Below are 19,133 nucleotides of genomic sequence, written 5' to 3'. Positions count from 1 at the left end.
AGAGAGATAAAAGAGTTTATCGAAATATCAAAAGAGCACATTTGTGGTATACTGACTGAAGAAATATACATTCGTAGTCATTTGGTGTGTTGGGTACTGCGTTTGCTCCCATTGGACCAAAAGCGCATTCGAATGAACATTTCTCAAGTCTTATGGAGGCGGTTTAAGCAAAATAAGTCGAATTTCTTGCATCAATTGATAACTGTATATAAAAAACCAGTCAAGACAATGGGTTGCAAAAGGTAAAGACGTTTCAACTGGAGGAAAAGTCTTCATCGAGTATAAAGAAGAAGATAAAATAATGACAGAAGGGTATTGATAAGGTAAAGAGAAGCGACCGCACTTCGATGAGAGCCATGACTGAAATTCATGAATTCATTGACGACCAGATCTGGTTACCGGTGACTTATTCCTCTTTACTAACCTTAAGGAGAGAAATTTTCATTTTTATTTATTTAGATTAGGACATTATTGCATATGTAAACGCTTATTTTGGAAAAAAATTAGTCTATACACTGAAAAAAAGACTACGTTTAAAATAAAAAAATATTGTGTCTTGTTACTTTGTTAAGTTGGACACTCTTCAGACAATCCTCGTATATAAATACTAGAACAAGTGATATTATATACACGATTGGAAGACTTAGTGACTTTGTCGTAATATACGATGGTGACTCTAAAAGTAATTACCGTAAAAACTACTTTTATTTATAGTAAAATAAACATCTGTCACAATCAATTTTATATTTGGTTAAGGCGAATATCCTGATTGGCAGAGTATATTGGGAAAAGATTATCATTGTTAATTTGTAAATTTTTGAATATGCATTATACGGAAAAATTACCAGCGACCTCATCTTCTTATAATGGGCCATATTTGCATAAACTTACCAGTTTTTCGAAAAAGTGTCCGGACATATTTGGTTCAAAATACATAAGAATATTATTTTTTTCTTTTTGGCCCTATGATTGCATACGGCAGCATTGACCCCTCCCGTCCCATCACGAGTTAAAACTGTCTGTATAAGGCTCTACCGGAAAACGACTATAACTTTGTTATTCACCCTGTTATTCACCCTGTATATCAATACATTTTTGAAATCTACGTAAAATTTTAGTATACTTTTGTTCAAAAACTTTTTTTGAAAATAGCATACTTTTTGAGTTATTAATTATTTTGTAAAAAAGTTGACTATTGCAGACCCTTATAAATTATTTTTTACGAGGTTACCCTTAAATATATGAGAATGTTTTCTGTTCGGTTTCTTTTAGTGAGGTCAGACGTATTTGAATCTATGCTAAGAAATGTTTCATTTTATACATATACCTCGTAAAAAAATAATTTATAAGGGTCTGCAACGGTCAATTTTTTTACAAGAAAATTTATAACTCAAAAAGTATGCATTTTTCGAAACAAACAAAAGTACACTGAAATTTTATATAGATTTCAAAAATGTATGAATATACAGAGTGTTCCATTTAAAATAACAAAATTAAAAAACAAGATTGTATTCGAAAACCCAAACGTAGAAATTTTCATGATTTTACTAGAAGTATTTTGTCATATATACAGATAGTTTTAACTTGTCGTGGGACGATACAATATAATATACAATATAAAAGAAATACTTTTCACTGAGATTACTTCTAGAGTCGTCCTGGTAGAGATACTATACTTTTTTCATACAACTAGTTTGTCGTAAAAAGCGAAAACTGGATATATATTACAGAAACACCTTGTATTCTGTATATTTTTTCGCACACAAGCGATTCATAGAAACGAAAAAGTAAAATTATGATATGTTTTTCTACAGATATTCTATGATAAATACTGCGGATTTTACAGATACAGTTTTTCCCAGAAATAGTTATATTTATAGTCCACGAAATGAAAACTTTTCTAAAAATAAAAATTTGAAATTCAATTTTCACCCTCATCAATATTCAATGAGATGAAATTTGTATATACAAAATGTGTGGTTATTAAATAACATGACTAGTGATATAAAATATTTATTGCCCTCCTCCATCCCTATATCGCTCCATTCGAATCTTCCATTGTTCGAAAATTTTTTTTCAGTCAGATCCTTCTGGACGTGCGCCGCTTTTTATTCCACAGCTTCAACAAACTCGAATCATATTAATTTTAATGCAGATTTGAACTTAGGAAAGAGGTGCAAGATCTAGTAAATCAGAGGGTTGATCTAGCAATACGAGCTTCTTGTTGTTAAAATGTAAATATTTTAGACACTAGCTTTGAACACAATTTTCGCATGGTGAAATTTTCCGCACATAAACTTTGTCAATTCCTATAGATTCAGCAATCACACAGATCTGATGTAAATCTTCTTGGTCATGTTAAAAACGCTTGAACCATGCAAAAAAACGTGGACGTGTCAAACATTCATTGTCATAAGCTAAATACAGTTTTTCCAAGTTCCATGTGAGGTTTTAGAACAATTTATTTCTACATCGATCATTTTCATGGCAAAACAAAAAAATCTTCGTCGTTCTATGCCGTTTGAGTTACCCATGATCTGGACCGATTTTGAACTGCTAAAAATGTAAAAAATAACCGCAGGAATTATTGAAAACTTCAGTAATATCAATGTAATTCATTCTTGATATTCTCCTTAAGCTGTGTCAGAGGTATCTAGAGAAAAAAAGGACTAGCTGTCAAACCTGGACTACGAAGGTTCCATGGAATCAACTCTTTTCGAAATAAGTATGTTTAGGGACATCTGTTCCCAACCACCATGGTGTTATTTGACGTATGCTTGGTAGCTCTGTCTTGTTCAAACCAAATCTTTGAATCCACTATTCTTGAAGGAGTTAAGACACCTTCCAACATCGCAGCATAGCATTCGATATTAACAGTGACGTTCCGCCCTTATACAGTGGTTTATGCTGCTCAAACTAGCGATTTTCACTAGTCCAGTAATGACAATTTTGACCCTTTACATACTTATTGATTTGGAAATACGCCTCATAATATCAATCATTAAATTTTTTATCATTTACTTATTTTTCGTGTGGCCCCACTGATTTCAAATATTATTATTCATGACGATTGATTGCAAAGAGCAAAACGTACCTAATTTTTTTTACCTATTCCCTGGACTATAAGTAGTAATTAGCGATTGTATCTCCTCAGTATGGAGGGTGGAGATTAGGAGATAGTGTATGAAAAAGTGGCCGTTGAAAGGGATGAGATTGTTATACATACTGTCGAAAAAAAGACAGAGGTTTCTTTAGTTTTTAATTTCCAACTGGACAACTTCTCATTGAGCACAGCTTTCCCATTGTACATAATTTTTTCATCTCCATATTAGCAACAATGAAGTCAATATATTTACAACAATATAATAACGAAAGTTTATAAAAAAAGCGTGTTAATACAGAGGTTGGCAAGGCTTTCGGAAAGTCGGCATAAGTCTTTATCATAATTACACGTCTTCCTCCAGTTTCCGAACTCGCCGCTACAAAATCGTTTAACAGTACCAAAAATTCTTCAAAACGGGCTCTGGACGACCGATATTTGTAAAAACTAACAAAAATATGGAACTGGCGTCAGTTGAGTATCCGAACCAATATGCAGTGCGACTGTGGGCAGGTGTTGATGCGAGAATTTACGTGGGTGAATGGATAACGATGCAACCCTTCATGCAGTACGGATAGACAGACGAGGATTCGTTGAGTAGCCCGAACTGTCGTGTGACCTGACACGCTGTGATTCCTTCCAGCCTCTCCGTTGAGAAACGTTGCGGTAAATGTGTTGAACAAGATGGGAATCAACTTCAACACTTACAGTAACTCTTTTTCGAGTATCTTTTGTAATTTTTATTGATAAATTCATTTCTTAAAGACGGTTCTCCTAGCCTCAACTCTCTGTACTCCCCAGACAACAACAAGAAATAATTTTGATATCCGGGGTTAAAGCCACAAAAAGAAAATAAAACATTCCTTCTATTAGTTTTTATTTTAAAGAAAAATAAACAAAAATGAATCTTTTTTTCGACTGATAGGTCAGTTTTGAATTGTTTAATGTTTAAATAAAAATTGAATAATGTTAGCTGTTGATAATTATTCCTGGCAAAACTAAATATTATATATATATATATATATATATATATATATATATATATATATATATAAACCAATTGTAACATATTACAATATATTACTTCAATTTTTTTCATCATTTTCGTTAAACAGTTTTTATTTTTATATGATATCAATTACAAAATAGAAACAACTATTTCTATACAGTAAAAAACCAACACTTTTATATATTTAAGTAAGAAAGCTGGCCATCAAAAGGATCCAGGATAGATTATTTTGATCCGGTTGGATATTCTCCACTATTTCCTGAAATAAATATTCATTTGAAACCTGTCACTCTATCTGCAATCTAAGAAAGAAAAATTCATCTTTCTATCATCGCTACTGCTTACAAGATGGCGCTGGTTGTTTTATTATTCAGATTAAAAGGTTGGTAATGGTGAGTTTACAGATGCATGGATTTAGTGGCGCCATGGTCTATTTGCACGCCAGTGAAGTTTGGTGCCATGAAATCTTGTCCAACAGCTGCACTAGAAGTGATTCTAAATCTAGTACTTGAAAGCGTGGTGGAAAAACATCACTTAGAATGTTCAGAGGCGGAATTATCAAAGAAAACTCCAATGGCCAATACTGAAACATGCCTCAGAACGTTGCATCGGACAAGTTGAGAAAAACTCCACGTCAATAATAAACTGTAAAAGCAAATGGGGTCAAAACACCATATCAGGAATGAACAAAAATGCCATTAAATGGTATAGGGATGGATCAAAACACCAGTGGGAACTGGTGGGAGAAAAAGAGAGAGTGAGAAAAAGATTTATTGTCAAAAAATTGTTGAAATTTGTAGACAAAAGATTGTAAGAACTAGAAATAGGGATAGGAGTGTACGTGCCCAGAACCAAACACTCTGGAAGTCGGAGCAGCTATTAGAACTCTAACCCTTCTTTGGTGTCAACTACAGAACAATATAAAAGCATAGAAAAAGAAGGTAGATAGGTGCAAAACCAATTATTGGGATAACCTTCAAGGGATGAGACAGACAAAGACTCTTCTGGGACACTATAACCAGAGTAGATTTGCTGAATGTATCAATCTAAGTAAGAATAATCTTCGAATACTAATAATAGTTCTATCGGGGCACTTTTGCCTCAATAAACACTTGAAGACGCTAGATTCAGCAGATAATGTAATGTGCAGGTTTTGATGCACAGAGGATGAAGCCTCTATCCACATTCAAAGGAATACTAAGGGAGCACTACACCTGGGAGGGTATGAAATAGAAGACAAAGATCTTTGGTAATTGAAGCCATCCCACATTTTAGACTGGAGTGGGATTTATGGATCAGCTGTTCTCCAGAAATTTCAAAAACTTATAATTTAGTCACTAAGTTTGTGAATGTGTTAGGGTTAAACCATGGATTGGGCGTCAACTTACTTTGGATGCTTCTGTAAAACTTGAGGGTATGAATCTTAATACCCTTAAAGAAATTTGAGGGTTGTTGATCATTGTTTTTAGCTTGATTGAGCTCTATAAACACAATCAAGAAAAATTAGAAGCTCAACTGAAATTAATATCAAACTCGAAATTAGGGAGCAGACGCAGACGACCTGCACGCACTTATTTACAATTGTAAACCCACCATAACTCTACTAGATGGCGATACTCTATTATAGATATAATGTACTTATCCCAAATTCTCAATAATTTGTGAAAAAGTTTTTGGATTTTTTGTTGGCCAAGAAAATGATTTTTACCATTTTTATATCAAATCCGCCGAAAAAAATTAGCAAAATAAAAAGAAGTATTGATTTGTTATTAATTAAGAATCTCCCGAATTAAATCCACGTGATTTCGAGTATTTTTAAACGTTCTGTTGTTTTTTATAACAAATGATGTCAATTCATTAATTTCTTTGCACAAGCCGCATTTTTTAAACAACTTTTTGAATATCCCCCGTACGATAAAGATAAATGAAACTATACTTAATATATGGGTAGGCGATCGCAATTGCAAGCAGCTCCTCCATCTCCTTTTCCGCACTGATTTTGGCACCAAGCATACCAGTCGATTCCATTATAACTGCTGGTCATGAAATTTGTTTGACCGAAGTTGTCAGTTTCCGAAGAAAAAAGGGTTTGGTAAATGCTGCATTTTTGACATCCGGCCAATCTGTAGCTGTATCTGATACAGAAATCACTGCAGACTGGAAAATAATTGATCGTTAGACAAAAGAAGGTTTTTTTTTCAGTTAGTTTTGATTCATCCTGTAGGTTCTAGGAGTTTTGTGAATCAAATTTTTCGCTTTTCAAAATCCTTAAAAATATTTATTATTTTTCATCTTGTGTTCCTTATACCTAAATGCCATAATTTCGGAGTTATAGCTCGCCGAAGATAAAATAATACATTTGGCTATAACTGCTAAAATAATAAATTTGATGTTTTAATAAATTATTATTGTTGAAGTTTATTGAAAATCATAAAAGATTGTTTATTTAAAAAAGAACGAATTGATATTTTAATGATATCAGGATATGGAACTCAACAAGAAACGTGTAATCTTTTTAATAATGTATATCCTAATCGAAATTCCATAACAAGATCTACTGTCAGTAAATTAGTGAAAAAGTTTAACTAAATTGATTTAGTAATAGATTTATCTAAATCAGAAAAACTGTATCAACTGAAAACAAATCTTTAGATGTTTGTGACCTGTTAGAAGACGATCCGTACCAATCCTCGATGGATGCGTGAATCCCATACCCAAAATCCCGAAAAACTGAATGTATGGGCTGGAATGATGGGCGACTGAATCATTGATCCCTTTTTCATTGAGGGTAACTTAAATGGTCCGGCGTATTCCTTTAGACTATTACCTGTGGGGTCACTTAAAGAACATCGTTTATAAAACAAAACCTGCCAATATTTAGGAATTAAAATATTGGATTACCACAGAGATAAGAAGAATTAATCAGTCAGGGATGTTGCAAAGTCTTAAAAATCTCCTGGCTCGTTGTATTAAAGTAAATGGGCAACATTTTGAGCATCTGATGTAATCGCCTTCACCGTATGTTTTCTAAAATTCGTAATTTTTCCAATTCACAAATGTTGATCGTCTTCTAACAAGACACAAACATCTAAAAATTTGTTTTCATTTGATGCAGTTTTTCTGCACCATGATTTAGATGAATATTTTACTGCACCAGTTTCGATAAATTTTTTACTAATTCACTAACAGTAGATCTTGTTATGGGATTTCGGTTAGGATATACATTATCAAAGAACATTCAAGTTTTGGTTATTGGATTTAGATATAGAGAATATTACATGAAAAATAATAAATTTTTCTTAAGGATTTCTAAAACTACACAATATATAGGGTGATCTATTATGTGAAACAACAAAATTCATAATTTTTCCGTAAAAAGGAAAAATCTAACAACAATGTAGATATCACGCAAAAAAATTTTGAAAATTCTTACAAGTCGTTTCTGAGATAACTGAGAGGTTCTATACATAAAACTCACTCTGTATATTATACTAAACACCTTGTATATACTAATAAATAAGTTTATTTGTGGAAAGTTGAAAATTTAGTTACAGTTAAAGCAATCATCTTAATTATATGATAGATCGACGACCTCTACATTCAGAATATTTTAGTCTACTACAATTTCTTTAACAACAAATTAGAAAATTAATCAATTCAGTAATCGGAAAATAATTAATATCTACAAAAGTGTAATAGAAAAACTCACTTTCCACGAAGTTCACGTTATTTTGATCCTTCTCCAAACCAACATTGAGGTTGTCGCACGAACACAAAGGATTTCCCAAATTGTTTTTACAAAGAACGGGACATGAACTGTTCCGCATAACGTGTCTTTTATCAGAATTCGAGTTGGTCATGTTGTCATCCAACTGGATGGGAAGATTATGAGGCATTATATCGATACAATCCGAGCCGCACGGAGAACCGCCTAGTCCCGTCAGGCACAATTCCACGCAAACTCTCCGTTTGTCAGACGTCGTCATGAATGGCTGGAAAGTGTTTCCATCTCCTTCGGCATCCAACGATCTGCTCCAAACTACGCCCACAACCAGCAAGAGAGGCAGGAAAATCGATGTCCTGCGGAGAAATGTTGGAAGCTAGTTACTTGTTCAGGACCGTACTGTTTTTTTTTGTTTCTGAATCTAGTGTTATAATAATTCGAACTAAAACTTGAATCTGAATTTTTCCAGTTTCTTTTCTATGGTAATTGATAGAAATACATTTAAATGGACTATAAAAGGGCAGTAGACATTTTTGTAACCAATTCTAATTACGAAAATTGTAGTATCCATGTCTATAATCTATTTTTTTTAATTCATACGCGTTTCACTCATTGTAATAGATAGGTAAAATATTTTTTCGTATTAAATAACATCACTAATCCTCCCCAGATAGTAGAGAGGGTTTTCAGGGGCTGCAAAATATTAGGGAGTGAGAAGATGACGTGAAAATGCGACATAAAAAAAGTTTTTTCATTAGAACTTATATTTAAGTATATAAACAATCCGTAACTTTTACTGGGACAGCCTGTACAATCTAAAGATACCAAAAATACTTTTTTCAATCGATTTTTTAACAAAAAGGGACTCTTTGTTTAAATCCATAAAATTTATGGTTTATGAGATATTTAGATTTCTAGATCGTTGTACATGACAAGTTAACAATCCGTAACTTTCACAGGGACAACTTGTAGAATCTAAAAACATCAAAAAGGTAATTTCGATAGATTTTTGAACACAAAGGTACTCTTTGTTCGATTCGATAAAATTTATGGTTTAGGAGATATTTAGATTTTTAGATCGTTGTACATGCCAAGTTAACAATCCCTAATGTTTACAGGGACTTTTACAGCCTGTACAATCTAAAGATACCAAAAATAATTTTTTCAATTGATTTTTCAACAAAATGGGACTCTTTGTTTAACTTGATAAAATTTATGGTTTAGGAGATATGTAGATTTTTAGATCGTTGTACATGCCAAGTTAACAATCCGTAACTTTCACAGGGACAACTTGTAGAATTTAAAAACATCAAAAAGGTAATTTCGATAGATTTTTGAACACAAAGGTACTCTTTGTTCGATTCGATAAAATTTATGGTTTAGGAGATATTTAGATTTGTAGATCGTTGTACATGACAAGTTAACAATCCCTAACTTTTACAGGGACTTTTACAGCCTGTACAATCTAAAGATACCAAAAATAATTTTTTCAATTGATTTTTCAACAAAAAGGGACTCTTTGTTTAACTCCATAAAATTTATGGTTTAGGAGATATGTAGATTTTTAGGTCGTTTTACATGACAAGAAAACCGTTCGCCATACAGAGACATTCTGAAAAAAATTGTCATAAACTAGCTGACCTGGTAAATTTCATACTAACCTAACCTAAACAGAAGGATTTTTTTTATTAAAACAAATAAAAGGAATGTTTGGTATGAAAGAAGTTTTATTAATTATTTTTTTCGATTAATTACACATGATATTGTTTAATTACAAAACAGAGTTTTCCTGAAACACTGGCTATTTATAAGGTTTCAAATTGCTCTTGACAGACACAAACAGTTGTGGTACAAACAATTTAAAGCTTTCTGATGAAGTATAATTGTTCTATATCCCATACGCGAAACAGTTGATTCTGTAAACTTCCAACGACTTGCCTTGCGATTTATTTATGGTTATCGCAATTACAGCCAACCGTACCGGAAATTTAAAATCGAATGGTAAGTCCGTTGCAATCAAGACATTCTCTCCTTTGTAGTTTTTCTTTATGAATGACGTTATTCATCACCTTTTTCACATCAAGTCTTGTTCCATTGCACAGTCGAAGTTGATTAAAGTGATGATGATAACTGATCCTATTATCAACTTCCTAGTGGCACAATCATTAAAGAAGTCTCAAAAAAGGGATGATTTAGGTGGTCTATAAATACAGGCAAAATATAAATCTTTGGTTTTGTTGTAAGTTATGGAAAACTCAAACATTTTCTACTAGTAAAACATCGTATCTTATTACAGCCAAAGAATCTTCGCATGTACACAAAATATCTGTTAATAACTATATTCTTCAATAAAAACTCCTATTCCTCCAAAAACAAATACAACTCGTCCGGTTTGTTACATATAGATTGAATATTAAGTAGAACCATTCTCCATTTACAGTCCTTAAAACTAAATGAGGATTCTAGTTTCCCTAGACATGTACTATTAACTAAACATTTTTCCGAGGTGATGTAAGTTCTGTAGGTAGAAAGATCATCATCCTCATCGGCTAGGCTCATACCGTAATAGTCTTGAAACTGATAGTAAATTGCCTTCAAAGCTGTGGGATCAACGAGTAGACCCTAGGATGTTAAAGCACCTTTAGACTTAAGGAAATCTTACCATTAAAGCTCACAGACGTTTATTTGTCCTGTAGATAAGTGAGGAATAACTTTCGACGATTCCCTTAGTAACGATTGTCTTCACTAGAGGAATTCATTGTACAAATCTTTTTTGAACTGAAATTATTTATCAGTTTGAATTTCATACTCTATACCCTGTTTATATTATTTCTGGACGCGAACCTGTACTTACAGGATGTATCATTTGATTCAGCTCCTCAGACTCTTGTGTATCTACTGGAGGTGGTGGTGGGGCTTCTCGGGACATTAAAGATTCAACAGACCATATAAATGATAATCCAGGTGACCACTTATCTCTGTTAAACAATTTGTTTGCTGGAATTTTTGATCGTAAACCAAGTTTAAATGATGTCGTTTTTGGTTCAGCGCCTCCATTGAATAAGGGAAAGCAACTAATAAACGGTGATGTAATATAGGTTGGGCGTTCATCTTTTTCACTAGACTAGATAAATGACTTAGATTATTTTTCAAATTTAACAAATCTTGTTTCGACTCATCAGTTGGAGAATTGTGGGTATGAATTATTTTTGTCTCTTCGGAATCGTTGAAAAGCATTGCAGATATATTGAAAAGATTGTGTTCTATATCCCGTACTGATTTAAGCAATAAATCTGACTTCAATACAGTAAACATGTTAGTACGCTGTCTGTCATCTGTCACTATGACAAAGGATCATCGAAGTAAAGAAAGTTATCGCGCACGTAATGGTAATCGTCACTAACAAAGATAGAAGGATGCACTCTTTGTCTGACATATTAGTTGGTTGTCAAATGTCAAGTATTATGGTTGCGTTGAGAAATTTAATTTGTAAAAAAGCTTGAGATTTATCAATCTACATATAGTTGATTGTCAAATGTCAAATATTGCATGGAGAAATTTATTTTGTGACAAAACTTGGAATTTATTAATCTACATATAATTGGTTGTCAAACGTCAAATATTATGGTTGCGTTCAGATAATCTGTGACAAATATTAATCATTTTCATACCTTTAAAACGTTGATTTTTCCATATTACAAGGTTCATATTCCAAAATTGTAGATACTATGAATTTCTATAGTGTTATTTAAAAAAAGTTGCTTCAAGTTTCACCCTGTATAACTCCTTTAAGAAACAAAATGAAAAGATGCAATTCGAATACTATGTAAGATACATGTTGTGTCTATTGAACGATGTAATCGATATCTTTTGAAATATTTTGAATTTTTCACACCAACATGTCAGGAATTTTCGGGTGCTTACCAAAAAATTAGGTATATTATAAAGGAATCTATTTTTTGTTGGAAATTTCGAAAATCACATCAGATTATAAATTGGAGGTATTGTTTCAAAATTAGCGATTTTCGGATCCCCTCCAAATTTTTCAACCCGCTACGGACTTTTTTTCCAAGAATTTCCCTCATGAAGAAATGTGCGATGTTTTCACTGTTTCTCGTACATAAAAAAGGACTATATAAACAAAAAATGTTGTAATAAATAAAATTGGACAAAGGAATATTTATATTACAAGGGTTGTACGGAAAGAAAGGTTCCCAATGAGATACAGCTTCGAGGGAAGGTGCTCGGCTAAATCTAACAAATCATTGGAAATAAAGTGCATTTAATTTTAGCGAAGGAAAATTTAGATCATTTTAAACAATTTGTAGACGTGGTGATATATTTTAACATTATTTAAACATAATAATTATCATAGCATACATTAGATAGACATGTTTTACAAATGACATTTAATAATGAAATCACTGCGTGCCGAGTGAATTGAGTCTTGTACGCAGGTCCATAGAACTACAATTTTTCACAAGGATAACTATAAAAATATCAAAAATGTCAATTACAAGATAAATACTACCATAAGTTGATCGAACACATTTTCAAGGTCGAATGTAGTTCAATATGCGTCGAGGTTTATAGCCATGTAGTAATTATTTTCAATTCTAAATATATATGATTCATGTTTATCACAACAACTATTTTCGATGATGCTTCATTTGACCGTTTCAACTAATTATAACCAATACCTAACACCTATTTCCAGGAAATGATTATCTTGTGTGCATTTCAACAATTAAGTTCAATTTTTTCGCTAATTCGACGACCGCGAAAGTTCATTAGGTAATGAAAGCTCGTGTTGTAAATAACGGAAAACGAATTGTGACCGGGTAAGTTTATGATTATACAATAATAAATTTTTGGTATCTCAATTTCCCTGATTTGAATTGGGGATGATCTGCGAGGTATATCCAGAAAGTAAGTTCCGTTTGGATATATAAAAAAACGTGTACAAAAATATTAAACTTATTTTCTACATAGCTACTGACATTTTGTATGACTTCTTCATAGAAGGTTGCCGCCTGTCTTTTCAACCATGTTCTTTCAGCTTGTCGTTGGCAACCAAGGAAAGATCTTAGGTATGAGAAGATTGAAAGTCACTAGGAGCGAGGTCCTGGATCAAACACGTCCCAGCCAAATATCCGTAATTTTTTTTCGTGTGACCTTTGGAATTATCGTGATAAAAATGACAGTAATCCTCGACACTACTGTATTTTTTGCCTCAATCAGCAAAATGCCTTGCCTGTCTCAAAAACGGTGCATTTTTTAAAGTATCAAGATTTACTTAGATCTTCTTAGATCTAGTTTCATCCCCCGTGACTATCCGAGGAAGAAAATTAACACCATCTTCATATGTTTGTATATATTCTGTATCTTCTGCACGTTTAATGTTAACGTCCAATTTTTCAATATATCTGCTAGTTTTTCCTTTAAATAACATTGAATATTTCCATTTTAAGATGATGGTTTTCAAGTATGTGGTATTTTCGAATGTCAAATTTTGAATTTCTTGACCAGAACTATAATTAACTATAATTAACGCAATGTATATTGAAACATTGAAGGTTGACTGTTAAATCGATTGGAAGAATGTTGCTAGGAGGTGACATGACTGTACAACGTCGTCAAGAGATACTAGAAATCACATATTCTATTGCTACATTTGATAAACTGCGCTGAAATGATGGAAATTGACAATATTGTTATATGAACTGTACCAGAATGGAACATATTGACGTATATTGTTTGTAAAACGTTCTAGTATAATACAAACTTCATCAGAATGATGTCAATTGACATATACAACTTTTAGGATGATCTAGATTTATATGGACTGTGCAAGAATGGTAAAAATTTATGTTTATACTATCTAAAACGATCTAGAATAATTTGACCCTCACCAGAATGAAACACATTGATATATATTATTTGTGAAACGATTTAGTATAATATAAACCGCATTAGAATGATGTTAATTGACATATACAACTTTTAGAATCATTCAGAATTATAGAAACTGTGCTATAATGATGAAGATTCATGTTTATAATGTCTAAAATGATCTAGAATAATTTGAATTGCACCAGAGTGGAATATGTTGACATATATTGTTTGTGAAACGATATAGTATAATATAAACTGAATTTGATTGATGTCAATTGACATATACAACTCCTAGAATTATAGAAACTGCGCTAGAATGGTAGAAATTTATGTTTATAATGCCTAAAACGATCTAGAACGATCTAAAATTATCTAAAACGATCTAGAATAATTTGAACTGCACCAGAATGAAACATATTGACATATATTGTTTGTGAAATTATTTAGTATAATATAAACTGCATTGGAATAGTGTCAATTGACATACAATTTTTAGAGTGATCTAGAATTATAGAAACTGTGCTAGAATGGTGGAAATTTATGTTTATAATGACTAAAACGATCTAGAATGATTTGGACTATACCATAATGAAACACATTGACATATATTATTTGTGAAACGATCTAGTATAATATAAACTGCGCTAGTTTATTAAAAATTGACCTGATCTAAATTTATAGAAACTGCGCTAAAATGATAATCAGTCACATATATAGTTCCCAAAACGATCTAGAATGATTAAAATCTAGCGAGAATTATAAAAATTGATATATATATATATATATATATATATATATATATAGTTGTTAAAACGATCTGGAATAAAGATAAGTTTATAGGATGAATGAAAATTTGATCTGAACATATTAAGTGAAGTAATAATGATTAAACAGTTGAATTTCATTTTTAAAATCTTTCTGATGGCACTACACATTAATCCGACCTATTTTTTTTCTATGCAAATAGTTTTGGAAACGATCCGCTAAGTGTTTAACCAACCGGAAAATGGCAACCTCTGGCGTTGACATTCGATGTTCAATTGTTTGTGCGGGAAAGCAAGAGGAAGGCTGTCGGTACGCCGACCGATGCTCCATGGGTGGATTTTCGAAAGGATCCCATCAATAAATAAAATTCCATAGATATCAAATCTGTAGTTTATACAAATTTGTTAATTTCCTTGGTAACTTATTATATACATCTTGGTACTTTGAAAAACTGTGGCTTTCAAAGAAAATGGACATTTTAGATTATAACCTCAATTTTTTCGATTTTTTTATACATATAATAGATCATTTTGACGAGAAGAGGTTACTACGAATCACGGTTGTATATGTCAAACTTCAGCAGTCAAAATTTGTTTAAAATGGTTTGTTAGCATTGAAGAGGCTCATGATATGGTCTAAGGTAATCAAAATTTCCATTTCCAGCGAAAGTTTAGTGTCAAAATTTCACGTTTCGATACCAGAATCTTTCAAACTTTCAAACTTCCAATCGTCCAATATGTGCCACATCTTCCGTTATTATTATAACGTTGAACTGAAGTTTTGGTTTCATTTATAATTATTGTTAAAAAAAAATTAGCTGGTAAATGTGGCCGTACAAGTACCGATGATGATTAACTTTCAAAACATCAATTTCACCAGAAGAGAAGTCCTAACAAAGTGTTTACAGCCTTTGAACTTCTTAACGAACTGATGATTCAAAGATCTCTTTAGAGTTAAGGCAAAGTCAATTTGATAAGAGTAGATGAATTAAATAATGAAGTTACAAAAATAGAAAGATATACAAATGTCGAATTCAATTAATTTAACTTCAATGCCACCATTATCTCCAGATCTTAACAAATGTTTTAAAGAATCAATTGCAGAAATAGAAGGAAATGAAAATATGATTTTAAGAACTTGCTTCGTATATTTTCAAAAATATCTACGTATAAAATTTGAAACTGTTATTTCTCCGTTACGTTCTTATTCGTTTTTAGTTTTATCTGTATTGGCACGATTGAATAATTTCATTCTATATTCTGATACCTCTTGACAAACGCCACTGTTTGCTGCAACTGACTGAAATTTATGTTGTAGGGGGGAGCATGATAAATCTGTTTGGATGATGACACTTATTAAATCGTTTACTTTACTAATGTCCCTGAATCCACTCTTGTCGTGTCGTTAAACCTGTGTTGTAGCAAACTTTTAGCATAAATTTTAAAGTATTTTCATTAATCAAGCATTTTTTAATTATTACAAAGAATTTTTTTGGAAGCTAGATTAGTAGAGAGATATACGTACGCAAAATTGTTTATACACGCGTCAGCGACAAGTCTCATTAAGCCTTAAGGCCGTTTGTCATGATGCAATACAACATGCAATGCAAGGCGCAATATTTCTTAATCAAAAGCAAGCGCAGATAACGTTCAGCTAAAGGTCGCTTGAGATGATGCAATAAAACGCGCAATGCAATGCAAGACTCAATATTTCTTGATCTAAATCAAGCGCAGATGCAGTTTAGCTAAAGACCGCTCGACATAATGCAATACAACATGCAATTTAATGCAAGAGGCAATATTTCTTGATCAAAAGCAAGCGCAGATAAAGTTCAGCTAAAGGTCGCTTGAGATGATGCAATAAAACGCGCAATGTAATGCAGCACGCAATATGAAGCATTCAATTCTAGTCTTTTTTTTTTCGAAAGCTCAGCAACCACGCAAGTTTCCATAGATAAATCTAATTTTCACTTTTATTCGAGATTTAGAAACTGGTAGGAATGTATCTGCAAAATTTTGAAAGTGGTCTATGAAACAGAAAAGTTTGGGAACCAATGGTCTAGTAGAATGTTATGAGGAGCTTTTCCAGGAGTAGTGATGAAACTATGGTAAGGAGAATCCGTGACAAGGTCACGAAAAACAATAAATAATTGATGGCTACAATATTTTTCGACTGTAGAGTTATCCTTTTGATTGACTTAAAGGAATTAAATACAACCGTGAAAGCAGAAATTGCATCAATAAGTTATAGAAAGAAAAATGCGACAAAATTAAACGAGGTGTGCACTGGCTTCATGACAATGCTCCTGTTCAAAATCCTCCGCTTCCCATGGCTACTGTAGTAGTTTCACATAGATAGAACACCCACCATATAGCCCTTATCTGGACCTGTCAGACTATTTTCTGTTCCAAAAGCTGAAGGCCGAGATAAGAGGTAAAATATTAGTTGCATAGAAGATTTAGTCAGACGTTATGAAAAGTGTATGAAAATTAAGGGAGAATATATTGAAAAATGATGACATTTTTTTTAAATTACTTTTTCTTCTGTTAGGTTAAGAACTCATGGACCACGTACTTTTTTTATCTTTTTCAACGATCCTAAATATTTGAAAAATATTTTTCACTGTCAGTAAATTCACACATTGCATTTATCTAGAATCTGTCAAAACTTCTTATTAAAATATTTTGTCGATGTTTTTTCGACCTAAAAAACCTTTAAATTATATTAATTTGAATATAAAAATGTTTATAATTTAATAAAAAATATTTACAATTATTTATTGATAATTTGTTTATTTTCAAAAAGTTTAATATTGTACTTACATCGCGTTTGGCATAATTTTCCACTCTTATTTTTTCAACGAACACAATCAATTCCACAGACCGGAAAACCGATTTAAACGTCTAGTGACACCCTATATATTATATTCTATTATCAGGTTATCTCCCAATTAGATGAAATTCCTTTTAGCAGCATATGGATACGTAGAGAATAAAAAGTGTATTTGATAGATTACCCAAATGATTTACATAATAATTACTAATAAAAAAACTATACAATAACCTCCAAAAATTGTTTTCAATACACTTTCAAACCAGCGCAGGGTTCAAAACAAAAAATTGTCATATCTTCAGAACTATTAAATGGATTGAAAAGGCTCGTAGGCTGACATGTAGATGGCGCTACTAACATTAAATCCATATGATTTTCAGTTAGTTCTAACCTTCAATTTGACATCTGTCATATTATTTGTTTGTGAGTTTGGCATTTGGCGTGAAGCAGCTTTTGTTAGTTTACAAAAATGGAATTTCGTATCTTATTGGAACATAAATTTTGGTCTATCTTCAAATGATTCTCTTTATCTTCTTTAAAATTAACTCACAATCGACTAAAAACAGTCGTGTTTGGAGCTCCCAAATTTTTGGGTCGAAAGGACGAAATCGTGGTAAAACGGTTCAATTTGAAGGAGAAGGAATCACTCTTCTCTAAAGTTTAGCATCTTCTCTAAACAAATCAATAAAAACTATGAAAGAATTATATGAATTGGAATTCGAATTGCTTCAGTATCGATCGTATTTTCCAGATCTGTTCCTCAGTGACTTATCCTGTCTCTAGACCACAAAAGAATAAACAAATAGTATAGGAAAATTTTATATTTCTTATGCTAGAAAATTAACTTTTCAGCCCACCTGTTATTAGAAGCAGAGATATTCGCTATTGGGAAATTGCGTTATGGCTTACGAGAATTTCATATTTAAATTAACATTATTTTTTCAATTATAACGCCTTGAACATTATGAACTGATTCGACCTATTCTTTCACAAAAGGGAAAGTGGAAACAAGAAGTCAGAAGCAGGAGAGGAGAAAGAAGAAATAGCAAGTGAAAAGATATAAAGGAAAACAGAAATTAGAAGGGAGAAGCGAGTAAAAAGAAGAAAGAAAGTAGCAAATGACAAGCAAAAATGAAGAACAGGAATTAGAAGAGACAAACGAAAAAGGAGAAGGAAAAAGTAGCTAATAAAAAGCAATAGGTAAGAAAAGGAATTAGAAGGGAGAAACGAGAAGGATAAAGTTACAAGTAAGAAGCAAAAAAGAAGAAGAGGAATTAGAAAGAAGAAGCGAGTAAAAAGAAGAAAAACGTAGCAAATGAGAAGCAGAAAAGAAGAACAGGAATTAGAAGGGACAAGCAAGAAAGAAGAAGGAAAAAGTTACAAGTAAGAAGCAAAAAGAAAGAACAGGAATTAGAAGGGAGAAACGAGAAATAAATGGGTAGCAAATGAGAAGATAAAACGGAGAACAGGAAGTAGAAGGATGAAGTAGCAAGAGAGAAGCAAAAAGGAAGGAGAGGAATTAGAAGAGATAAGCCTTAATTGTGACACAAGAACTGAGAATAGAGAAACAGATAAACAGGGGAAATAGTCGATAAGGGTGGAAGTAGAAGTGGGAGAGAAATCAAGAAACTAGAAACGAGATATTAAAAAGGAGAAAGGGTCGAGACAGCAGAATCAACAATCGAGTAACATGATATAAGAAACGAGAAGTGAGAAGCAAGAAGCGAAAAGTAAAAAATCAGAAGTTGTAAATGTAAAACACTGAGAAGCTCGAAAATGAAAATTTGATATCGGAAAATCGAACAAGA

The 19,133-nt window shown here is 32.3% G+C and overlaps 2 protein-coding genes across 2 annotated transcripts in view; one reads left to right on the top strand and one right to left on the bottom strand.

Moving 5' to 3' along the window:
- Nucleotides 1–4,189: 4,189 nt before the first annotated feature.
- LOC130451207 (uncharacterized) lies at nt 4,190–17,399 on the bottom strand. Its single transcript, XM_056790072.1, has 4 exons — nt 17,316–17,399; nt 7,819–8,189; nt 6,046–6,266; nt 4,190–4,368 (listed from the first exon to the last, which is right to left on the bottom strand). The coding sequence occupies exons 1-3, from the start codon at nt 17,327–17,329 to the stop codon at nt 6,046–6,048; spliced, it is 606 nt and encodes a 201-aa protein (XP_056646050.1). The 5' UTR covers nt 17,330–17,399; the 3' UTR covers nt 4,190–4,368.
- The window catches only part of LOC130451205 (glutamate decarboxylase), a 55,169-nt gene continuing 48,684 nt past the window's right edge, over nt 12,649–19,133 (top strand). Inside the window, exon 1 of the mRNA XM_056790071.1 lies at nt 12,649–12,674. The gene's annotated coding sequence lies outside the window, so the exon portion shown is untranslated. The remainder of the gene's footprint in view (nt 12,675–19,133) is intronic.

The sequence above is a fragment of the Diorhabda sublineata genome, chromosome X (genome assembly GCF_026230105.1).
Source record: "Diorhabda sublineata isolate icDioSubl1.1 chromosome X, icDioSubl1.1, whole genome shotgun sequence".
Taxonomy (NCBI): Eukaryota; Metazoa; Arthropoda; class Insecta; order Coleoptera; family Chrysomelidae; genus Diorhabda; species Diorhabda sublineata.
The sequence above is the reverse complement of the archived record's forward strand: the minus strand, read 5'-3'. Positions and strand labels throughout refer to the sequence as shown.